The 11,709-nt window shown below is 53.5% G+C and overlaps 1 protein-coding gene across 2 annotated transcripts in view; it reads left to right on the top strand.

Annotated features, from left to right (window-relative positions):
* Positions 1 to 8,483: 8,483 nt before the first annotated feature.
* The window catches only part of KLF9 (KLF transcription factor 9), a 30,634-nt gene continuing 27,408 nt past the window's right edge, over positions 8,484 to 11,709 (top strand). For both annotated transcript variants that reach the window (XM_081103882.1, XM_081103883.1), the window contains exon 1: positions 8,484 to 11,708. In XM_081103882.1, coding sequence (XP_080960008.1) covers positions 11,204 to 11,708 — 505 coding nt within the window. In that variant the 5' untranslated portion in view covers positions 8,484 to 11,203. The remainder of the gene's footprint in view (position 11,709) is intronic.

Below are 11,709 nucleotides of genomic sequence, written 5' to 3'. Positions count from 1 at the left end.
GTGAATTCTTTATGAAAGCGATAAAATTGATGAGCAGGAGATGGGCGATAACTTCAGGAGCAGTCATTAAATAGTCAAGAGAGGCCCAAACTTCTGCCCCCTTGGCCAAAGATGACTACTAATGCAAAGTGAACTTCTCTCTTTTCTCCTGGGCTAATAACTGGTACCCACCTTGCAGATATCACCTGGGCCCCTAGTTTTTCCCAGGTCCTCTGCTACTGAACATTATGCCCAGCATTCTCTATGGGTCCAGAGTGACTTGCTTTTTAAAGGAACAGAAACAATATGCTGTAGTTTTGTGTGGTCTGCTGCCTATAAAAGGTTGTGATGGTTCTTTTATATATATACTAGAGGCCCAGTGCACAAAAATTTGCGCACTCGAGGGGGTCCCTCAACCCGGCCTGTGCCCTCTCGCAGTCTGGGACCCCTCGGGGGATGACCACCTGCTGGCTTAGGCCTGCTCCCTGGGGGAATTGGGCCTAAGCTGGCAGTCAGACATCCCCCTGGCAGCCCGGGAGCCCTCGAGGGATGTTCACTTGCCAGCAGGGAGCAGGCCTAAGCTGCAGTCAAACATCCTTAGTGCTGCTGAGGAGACGGGAGAGGCTCCCACCACCACCGCTGTACTGGCAGCAGTCAGCCTGGCTTGTGGCTGAGCAGAGCTCCCCCTGTGGGAGCGCACTGACCACCAAGGGGCAGCTCCTGCATTGAGCATCTGCCCCCTGGTGGTCAGTGTGTGTCATAGTGACCAGTCATTCCCAGTCGTTCTGCTGTTAGGGTCAATTTGAATATTATCCTTTTATTATATAGGAGTGCCTGGAAAGCCTGGGTAAGGAGCTCATGGCTGTTTGCAGGCTGGCCACAGCCCCTTCAGGGTAGGGGTTCCCCCTGGGGTGCCTGGCTAGCCTGGGTGAGGGGCTGATGGCTGTTTGCAGGCTGGCCAAGCCCCCCAGTGGGGACCCTCACCCCATGAGGGTGTGGCCAGCCTGGATGAGTGGCTGATGGCTGTTTGCAGGCTGGTCACAGCCCCTTCAGGGTGAGGATCCCCACTGGGGTGCCTGGCCAGTCTGGGTGAGGAGCTGAGGGCCGTTTGCAGGCTGGCCACGGCCCCCAGCCACCCAAGCTCACAGTGGAGGCTGGCTGGAAGCAGGTATCTGAGATTTATTTGTATTCTATAATTGAAACTTTGTTGCCATGAGCGGAAGCCACAGCTGGCTCAGGGCAGGTTGGAAGCTTGGTTTCCTTCATCGCCCGGGCAGTCAAGCCTCCTGCTTGTTCCAGCTCCGTGGCTGCCGGCCGCCATCTTTGTTGGATTAATTTGCATATAGTCACTCTGATTGGCTGGTGGGCGTGGCTTGGGGCATAGCTAAGGTGCAGTCAATTAGCATCTTTGTCTTTTATTAGTGTAGAATATATATATATATATACACACACACACACACACACACACACACACACACACTAGAGGCCCGGTGCACGAAATTCGTGCGGGGGGGGGGGGGTGTCCCTCAGCCCAGCCTGCACCCTCTTCAATCTGGGACCCCTCGAGGGCAGTTGGACATCCCTCTCACAATCCAGGACTGCTGGCTCCCAACCGCTTGCCTGCCTGCCTGATTGCCCCTAACCACTTCTGCCTGCCAGCCTGATCACCCCCTAACCACTCCCCTGCCAGCCTGATCGACGCCTAACTGCTCCCCTGCTTGCCTGATTGCCCCTAACTGCCCTCCCCTGCCAGTCTGGTCACCCCTAACTGTCCTCCCCTGCAGGCCTGGTCGCTCCTAATTGCCCTCCCCTGCCAGCCATCTTGTGGTGGCTATCTTGTGTCCACATGGGGTCGGCCATCTTTGACCACATAGGGGCAGCCATCTTGTATTGGAGCGATGGTCAATTTGCATATTACTTCTTTATTATATAGGATACTAGAGGCCTGGTGTATGAAATTTGTGCACTCAGGGGTGTCCCTCAGTCTGGCCTGTACCTTCTCACAATCCAGGATCCCTCAGGTAGGGTCCCTAGGCCTGGCCTGAGATCAGGGCCTATTGGGGCTTTCCTTCCCCCGGCTGCAGGCAGCTGGCCACACCCCTGCCACTGTCTCTGCTTGCCATCTGTGCAGCACTGCCCCGCCAGGGCCAGCCCAGCAAGAGGCCATCTGCCTACCTAATCGCCCTAACCACTGGCCTGCCTACCTGATTGCCTCTAACCACTTGCCTGCCTACCTGGTCACCCTAACCACTGGTCTGCCTACCTGATCACCCCTAACCACTCTGTCTGCCTGCCTGATTGCCCCTAACCACTTGCTTGGGGGCAGGGCCAGCCCAGGCGAGGGGCTGTGGTAGTTCTGGCCTCTGGTTGTTGCAGTTGTTATGCTCATAGTGGCTGGCCTTTTGCTATATAGGATATTTGTATTGATTTCAGAGAGGAAGAGAAAGGAAGAGATAGAAACATCAATGATGAGAGAGAATCATTGATCAGCTGCCTCCTGCATGCTCCCTACTGGGGATGGAGCCCACAACCTGGGCATGTGCCCCTGACAGGAATCGAACCCAGGACCCTTTAGTCTGCATGCCGACACTCTACTGAGTCAAACCAGCTAGGGTGGTTCCTTTTTAATTGTGATTTGTAAGACTGAAATATATTGCTTTAAGAAATTAAAAATCAAGAAGGGAAGGAACCACGGTGCTAAGTGGAGGGACAGGGACGCTACATCCATGTGGCGAGAGGGAAGGCAGAGTCCTGGCAGAGAGGCAGGTAGGACAGAAGCTATGGTGGTGGAAAAATGAGGCCGTTCTTGTCAAATTGCTTTTATTTTCTCAGTGAAATAAGAAGCAAGGTTTTCAGAGTGAGGAAGGGAAGGGGTGTTGGATGTTTGAGGATAGAAGGTGCAATATAGTCATTTCAGAGTGTGGAAAGTAAACCGACTAGGGAAATGCTAGCAGGGCAGTGTGGAGAGCCCACTTGAGATTTATGATCATAAATTTAGTGACAATGGTTAGCACTGTAGCCATGTTGAGCTGGACAGAATCAGGGCCTGACCAGGAAGTAGAATCTTCTGGGTTCTGGGGAAGAGGGGGAGTGCACAAGAGCCTACAGAAGATAACAACAAGGGGGGGGGGGTGCTATAGTCTCAAGGCAGGTACTTCAGAGCAGCTGGGGGGTGGGGGGTGGGGGGTGGGAGGTGAAGCCTGGAGAGGGTAGACCTGCTGCTCTGTTCTGAATCCCACTCCCTCCTATCTCAATAAGCTGCCTTCCCTCCTTTGGCAGCTGGGAGGCCATCCAGGGTGAGGGATTCATTCAGGGTCCTGGGTCAGAAGGAAACCAGGGAACAGTGGGGACTTTCACAACACACCCCTTCCTGCTACCGAAAGACCAGGGCAGTGTTTTGGATATTTAAAAGCACACTTAAAATGCCCTTGTTTGTTGCTGCTGAAGGACAGGGAGCCGGTAACCATGGGAGTGGGGCAGAGAGAGGTGGTGAAGAGGTGGTTTTTAAATGGGGTGAGCTTCCTACAGGCGGCACCCAGAGCTCAACCCTCGCGGCCTCCTCGGCGTTCTTTGTTCATTCAGCTTACTGCGGGAGAGAAGCTGAATTCTTCCCGGCTGGGAAACAAGCTTTGAAAGGGAAAGCTTTTGCCAGACTCCATAAGGAGAGGGTGTGCCTGTCCCTGGGAGCAGGTTTCCCAGCTCGGCCTGAAAACCCGGGTCGGCAGGGAGCTCTGGGCACCCCGTCATGAACAGGACAGCCTGTGATCGCAGGTCAGCCAGCTCCGCGGCACCCTGAGTCCCGCGTGCTTACACACTGTCCATGCTCTCGCTACCCCTCCCTAGACAGGTGGCCGCTCATGGGGGTGGCCCGGAGCCCCGGCCAAGTCAGCCAGGCAAGGCCCCTCCAGGACAGACTCTGGTGCCAAGGTGGGCGAAGAGGGAGGGAGGCAGTCTCCTCTCCCACGTTTCTGGACGAGGAGCCCTAAGAGCCTTTCTTTCCAGGACAAAGTACCCCAAGTGGAGGCCTGGCGAGGCGAGGCGGGGCGAGGCAGGGTGAGGCAGGGCAAACCCGGCCACAGCTCGGTCCTGGGAAGGCTCATGACTGCAGTGTTTTGCTGCAGGTTTCCCAGCTGCTCGTGGAGGGAGGCAGGGTGGTGGGGGCGAAAAGGAGGGAGGGGAAGAGGAGGGAAGTAAACAGGAGACCAAAGAGAGAGCCAGTTCCCTGCGTTCAGAGAACACCAGCCGCCTCCGGTCCCCGGTGGGTGGCTGTGTGTGTGGAAATGAAACTGGGAGGGGAAGGGGGAGAGGGAAGAGTAAGCACGCACTTCTAGGCTGCTATCCACCCACTTCTCCTTTCCCGACCCTCCAGCCTACCCCCCTCAGGGGTGGTGGGGGGTGGGGGTGGGAGGAAGCCGGTGCGCGTGGCGCCCACCTCCAAGTACACGGAGCTGGTTCAGCTGTCGGTGAATCAGACACTGACTGTCTCAGCAGCTTGTCACCTGAGCTCCGGAGGGGAGCAGGGGGCGGCCTTGGGACTTGGGAAGGGGGAGGGGGTGCATGTAAGATCCAGGACTGGCAGTGTGGATCTTGGGTGCGGGGTGACAGCTGGGGCTGGAAAGAAGGGGTGTCTACCTTCGAATACCTACCTACACACACCTCGACCCCGTCCCCAGGACACCCGGGTGGGGGAAGGGGGAGGCGGCGAGGGCATGGGGGCATAACTTCAGGAGCAAGTGGTAGCAAGGGAGGGGGTAAGGGGGTGGGAGTGTACTGCGCCGGGAAAACAATGGGGTGCAGCGCTGGCGGGGACCGCGGGGCAGGCCACTACCCGCCGCCTCTCCGCGCGGGGTTATGCGAGGTAACCGTGAGCGGCGAGGCGGGGGGAGGCGGCGGGGGCAGCGGGCCGCGGTGTCTGGCGCTCGTTGGACAAAGAGATGATGAAACGTGAGCGCTATATTTACCAAGGGGGTGGGGAGCGAGGGGGGCGGGTGAAAAAGGACACACTGTTCCACAACAACCACAGGAAACAGCCCATCTGACTCACGGGGAGGGCCGCGCCGACCCCTCGCGGTCTCAGCCTGGAGACCGACGCGGGGCTGGAGGGCGCGGATGCTCGCGGACGGACCTGACCTGGGCACTAGGCTGAGGGGTAGACTGACTTACAGAGAGAAAAACACCTTCGCGCCCAGGGTTGCCAGGGTGTGTGTGTTTGCCTTATGCGAGGCAGGGGACAGCACGGAGGGGTAGGAATGTTTCCTACGCCCGTGGCCCGACCATCGCGGGGGCAATGTGCCTGCAAACTCTGCGAGCACGATTCCTGCAAAGTCATCTCCCGCACAGCCAGGCGGGCCGGGCGGCCCCGCCCGCGGGCAGCGGCACCCGCCTCCCCCTCCACCGCCGCCCCAACCTGCTCCCGGCGCCCAGAGTTGGGGGGTGCGGGCTATGTTTAGAAGCTGATGTCATCCAGACACCCTACTCCGCCGTGTTCCCGTGGGGGGAGCGCAGGGCAGGTTTTCCTCTTCCTCGTGGGCGTGGTGGACCCGGAAGATGCCTCCCTACCCGCCCCCCACTCGCCAACACACAACCTTCCCCACACCTATCTTACCCCCAGAGAGTTAAAAAAAAAAAAAATGCAGCTCGCCAGTTATGAAACAGGATGGTGGGGGCGGTTCGCTCACGCGGAGGGTGCAAACCCCAGGGCCTGGATCGGGAGGGACCCACCACCTGCCCCGCCCACCCCGCCCCCCTCCGCCTCCCGCCTGAGTGCGGGGACTAACTTCAAGGTTAGCTCACGTGGGCGCGGGCGCCCGGAGCTCCTTGCACGAGTTTGGGGCGGGTTCCTCATCCCCCAATCTAGGGCAGTTTGTTCAACTGCAGTAAAGGGAGCTTGATGTTCCAGCAGGGAAGGGATTTCTGAGAACTGGGACTGTCCTCAGATGAACTCGCCTCCTCGGGCTGCTGCTGCTGCGGTGGCCGCCTGCGGAAGACTTTTAAAAGGGCGATGCCAGGCCGGGGCGCGCGTCTCGCCAGTGGCTGAGCGGCCCGCCAGTCTCGGTGGAGCCTTGCGCCCGCCCCCGAGCGTGGGTGATTCACCGAGCTCCGCGTGGGGCTTCTCCCAGCGCGGGGGGCTGCGAGCTAAACTTATCCTCCTGCATATGCATGAACGGGTGGCCTTTCTGTTTGGCGAAGGAGAGGCCTGGAGCTGTGCGGAAGGCTGCTAAGTGGGGCGAGAGCAAAGTAGGGCGTCGTGCAAGTTTTCGCACTGGCCGGAGCCCCCTCCCTCTCCAGCCCCTGGGGTGTTCACTGTCGCTATGGCCAGGGATGTATCACCAGATAGGGCTTTACCTGATTGTATTTCAAATCCAGGCACTCCGCCATTGTTGCAAGCCGGATCCCTGAAGCCCGCCTCCCTCCTCCCCAAACTCACCTTTTTCTAATTCCCCGGTTTACACTAGAATGAACACGGCTTTCCCCCAAATTTGCCCTGAGAGCCTAGGCGAGGCTGCTGTACACGAAGGGCCAGGGTCCAGAAAGAAGTCTGGATCCAGCCCAGAGGCAGGTCTGACACGTGATCCCCTACCCCCAGCGAGCCATCTGTTCTCTTTCCTTCCCGCCTGGAGGCTGGCTGCTCTGCCCGGCACCGTCCACGCCTCCCAGTAGGAAAGAATGAGAAACGCCAAGAGTTGGCGGAACCCAGTGCCTCCGGAGTGTGATTTTAACCTAAACCTCCCAGGGCTTTGGATAGGGATGAGATCTGGCAATAAGTATTTTAAATTAAACTCGGGGGATTAGTTCTACCCTGGCTAGTTGGGGAAACTCTGCGTTGAGCTCATATTGAATAAAAGTCTCCAGGGAAGGGGCCCGGGAATGGGTTGCATTCAGCCTAGAAATACCTACCTCACGTTGGGCGTGGGTGGAAAACTTTATCTAGGAAAAAACGAGGGGATTCTCTAGGCCACTTCCCACAAACTAGCCTGGAGAAAGAAAGACCATGAAATGAAAGAAGAAAGTTAAGGGATTTGGAACAAATTTATATTTGTGCCTGCTATCCCATCAAATATTGATGTAAAGTATTCTGACCTTCACTGCCATGAAGAGCTGTTTGTATAGATGCACAGCAAATGAATTGGTGTTGAAAAAACTCAAGTCTTGCCCAGTTTTTTTCCATAGGGTTTTTTTGGGGGGGAAGGGGGCCTCTGGAATATTTGGAGTTTGGAAGGAACTATGGAGGTGCATTAATTTAATCCCATCAATTAATTAACAAATAGGGAAATAGCTCTAAGAGGTTGCCTAAAGTAACACAGCTCATCTCAGGCCCAGGAGGCCATTGTTCTTGAGAACTTGGATAATAAAACCAAGGTTTAGGAAGAATTTAGAGAGGAAAATGCACATTTACAAACTAGAAACACTGTTATAGTCTTTGAATTCTCCTACTCCTCCCAGTTGGTTTGTGTGGATTTGAAATGTATATTTATAAAGATTAACTTGGGAGGAAAACAGACTTCATATTTATGTGGTGTAATATATATTTTACTGGTAAATTATTCATTGTAATTAGGAATGATTCATATTAATTTGGGATAATTTATTCTGCCAGAATTTTAATTAGGACAATCACATGCTGGCAAAACAGCATAAGTTGGTGTTAATAATAAAACTTATAATATGCATCCCAAAACAGTAAGAAAACCTGTTGTTGAAAATACAAGAAAAATAAATCCCAATGTAGGAATTATTACTTGTGATGTTAGCAGTGGGAGGGAGAGTTAACCGGGAAATGCAGTCTCCTTACCTGAGAACCGCCTATCATCAAGGAAAGATTAACAATGGAGTCCCAGAGGCGCCCTTTGCAGCTCCCAGCCCCCATTGCTTGTAATCTGTAACCATTTATACCCATTCTTATTCCTTTTGCCTACTTCCCCATGTAATCCTTGTCCTCCTACCTAATATAAGCAGCTGGTTTGTGGGGAGTGGAGGGAGACAGAGCAGATTTTTGTGCATGACCTGCTCCTCTCCCTTGTTGCCTGCAATATTGGAAAATAAAACGCTCATATTCAGTTCAACCCTGTCTCTGCTTAAGTGGCTCAAGGATGTCAGGATGTGACAGGCAGCCCGGACCCATGTGATGTCCAGTTTCATATATATATATTACATATGTTTTTAACTTATAAGCCTAATTGATAACAGGGTGCCTTTTTATTTCTATACTTCCCCATGCCTAGCTCATTGACAGAAACATAAATATCTGGGGAGTGAATGAGGGAAAAGGAGGAAGAGAGTTGTCTATAATTTTCGAATTGTTGGGTTTAAAAAGGTATTATAAATCAAGTCAAGCAGCAGTTATGTTTGCAAATGTGTGTGAGAAATTCACGTGTATGAAATCTCAGTTTTCTTTTTATTCCTTTTATAATTCTGAAATAAATGAGTTGGAAGAGCGCAGGGTTTATGTTCCATTTGAACAAAATTAAATGAAAATGAATTAAAGAGGACAAGAAGTAGGGAAGGGAAAGTTTATTTGTAAAAAACTGTGGTGACTGATAAATTCAAGTTCCTGGATTGCAATCATCAAGGAAAGAGACAGATTTTCCTTCTTTTCTAGAATATCCCCAGAATTAACTCTAGGGCTGTCTGAAGATGCCCAGTGCAATGCCAGTTGCAGTGCTAGTCGGACTGTGGAGAGATCCCTCTGGTATATTTGTGCAGGACCTTAAAGAGGCACGCAGAGGTGCAATTGCTAAGTGGTCATGTATCCTTGGGGACAGAATTTGTCCCAGAAAAATCATGAAGTAGGCAAATTCTCCTGGGCTTTAGGGATTTTTTTTTCCCCCTAAAATTAAGGGGATTGAAATACCAGAAACCTGAGATGGCTTCACTTTTACATGCTATGATGTATGTACCTATCTTACTATGATGGTGATGATATTCTTGGTTGACCAGCACCATGTTTCTATACTTCCCTTTCCCCTGTAGTCACCTACTGCAGTATCTTCCTCTACGACTTCAAAAGCAAAAGCAAAATAAACTACACTAGCCTTCCGACTGGGACAATTAATTTGAGATCCTACCTTTAGAGAGCAAGAACCTGGTGTTACTTTCTTAACAAAGGCTAACGGACAGTGGGAGTCATGGTTGGATCTCACTGGATCTGCATCACATAAAGGCAGGTACCTCTCACACCCACTTAGGAAAGTGAATGCATTTTTAATCAATTGTGCTGACAGAAAGCCTTCTGCAAGAGACATTAGCCCTAGATTCTTTCCTTAGCTATCAAGATGGAAAACAACCCCATCATTCATTAAGAGGGAGAAGCAAACTGAGTTAATCAGACTCTAAGACCCATACTAATTGTTGATCAAGTAATGCCACAATATTCAATGGCTAAGGATCTCTGGCTGGTTACAGTTAAGAATCTGTTTAACATAGTTAATATTTCACCAAACCAAAGAGTTCAGTTATTGTTAAGCTCAAAGAGCTAGAAATCAGGAGATCTATGATTTCAGTTGAGTTCTGTCACTATCTACCAGATAAGGTAGACAAGCCACTTCTCTGTGTCCCCAGTCTCCACATATGTTAAGTTGGAGGGAAGAAAACATGCCTTAACAGTCATGCAGGGGTCTGGGGAAGGAAAATGAACTAAGAATGGTGTGTTGTTGCTTTTTAAAGTTACATAAATGAGGGATATTGTCTCCATTTATTTGAAGGTGGGTTACAACTTCAACAAAAAAACTTATTTAGAATAAATTGGGCTGGGGAAGGAGAGGAATTTGGAGGTATCACAAAAGCAATGATGGGGTGTTTCCATGTAAGAATAGCCAAACAAGATGAAGATTGTGCTTTAAAACAGAACTTCGTTAGCTTGGCATTTTTAAAAATTAATTGGTCATAGTTCATGTATTGGATGGAAGGACTACTAAAATTCTTTCCAAAAGTGTATTGCATACCAAAACTGAAAAAGAAAGAATTGCTGCTTCCTCGATTGTGTTTATAGACTCACATTGCACTTATTCATCACCCACCCCTTTCCAAACATTTCTCAATTTTACCACCAACAACACAAAATACAAGGATGTGTCCAGTTTCACTACAGCTCTAAGCATTTACAAGTGTTGAGCGCTTGCTTTCGGAACGCCCTTCTGATTGGCTGAGCCAATGTCAGTGACATCAACCAACTTACTTTTCATTGGAAGGCTGGTTGCTGGGACTGTCGCGTTTGCAGGAAGTCACTTAACTGTTTGCAAGCTGGAGAGCCGCACCAGAAGTTCTCTTTTGCCACAAGAAGGGGCGCAACCGACCAGCGAGCCTAGGGAACGTGAGTCCCACGGCTCCGCAAGCTGGGACGGAGCCAGGAGGCCTGGGCCGGCCCCCAGACCAGGAGCGCTCCAGAAGATGAGTGCCAGCTCCTTTCCAGCCCCCGGGCTGTTACCCTTTTAAATGTCAGCGTTCGTGGCTGTCGGGGTAGCACGAGGCACCGAAACTGAACTGTTGGATTGGCCGCACGCCTCAGCTCTAGACGCACCTCTCCACCAAAAGGCCCTCCTCACTGGCAGGGGGAGAAAGTAAACAGAGTTGAATCACCCTCCCCACTGGCCAATTGCAGGGGGTTTGGATTGTGACGTGATGGGATTCTGCGAAATTGTTACTGAGCAAGAGAATGCCGAAACGGTGCGGACCGGCCAGAGCAGGGGCTCAGAAACCGTCAGGGGGCCGGGGGTGGAAAAGTGTCTCGTAGACGTGGCGCTTGGTTCGACCCTCGCCACCCGCGTCGGGGTGGTCGGGTGACGGTCCTCGGTCTCTGACTCCAGGGAGAGGCGGAGGAGGGCGTGTACCTCTCTTGCAGTTTCCTCTCCCGGCGCCTCGGGGGCGTATTCAGTCGACTAAACTTGCGGCCGCCACGTGTGGCATCTTTCCAAGGAAGCCGGCTCGGAGCGGTGGGCGCGCCCGTCGGGGGGGATCGCGCGGGCGCAGGACAGCGCGGCAGCCAGAGGCGGCGGCGCGGCGGCGCTCGGGACCGTGGCGGCGGCGTGCGGAGGCGCTGCCGGTTACGTAAAGATGAGGGGCTGAGGTCGCCTCGGCGCTCCTGCGAGTCGGAAGCGCCCTGCGCCCCCGCCCCCTTGGCCGCCGCGCCGCGTTCGTCGTCCGAGGCCAGGGCAGGGTGAGCCGAACCTCTGCCGCCACCGCCAAGTTTGACCGCGCCGCCCGGGCTGCCGCCGCCGCCGCCCGCACCATGTCCGCGGCCGCCTACATGGACTTCGTGGCTGCCCAGTGTCTGGTTTCCATTTCGAACCGCGCTGCGGTGCCGGAGCAGGGGGGCGCTCCCGACGCCGAGCGACTGCGACTCCCGGAGCGCGAGGTGACCAAGGAGCACGGCGACCCGGGGGACACCTGGAAGGATTACTGCACCCTGGTCACCATCGCCAAGAGCTTGTTGGACCTGAACAAGTACCGACCCATCCAGACCCCCTCGGTGTGTAGCGACAGTCTGGAGAGTCCGGATGAGGATATGGGATCCGATAGCGACGTGACCACCGAATCTGGGTCGAGTCCTTCCCACAGCCCGGAGGAGAGACAGGATCCTGGCGGCGCGCCCAGCCCGCTCTCCCTCCTCCACCCTGGAGTGGCTGCGAAGGGGAAACACGCCTCCGAAAAGAGGCACAAGTGCCCCTACAGTGGCTGTGGGAAAGTCTATGGAAAATCCTCCCATCTCAAAGCCCATTACAGAGTGCATACAGG

The sequence above is a fragment of the Myotis nattereri genome (genome assembly GCF_964212035.1).
Source record: "Myotis nattereri genome assembly, chromosome: 12".
NCBI lineage: Eukaryota > Metazoa > Chordata > Mammalia > Chiroptera > Vespertilionidae > Myotis > Myotis nattereri.
The sequence above is the reverse complement of the archived record's forward strand: the minus strand, read 5'-3'. Positions and strand labels throughout refer to the sequence as shown.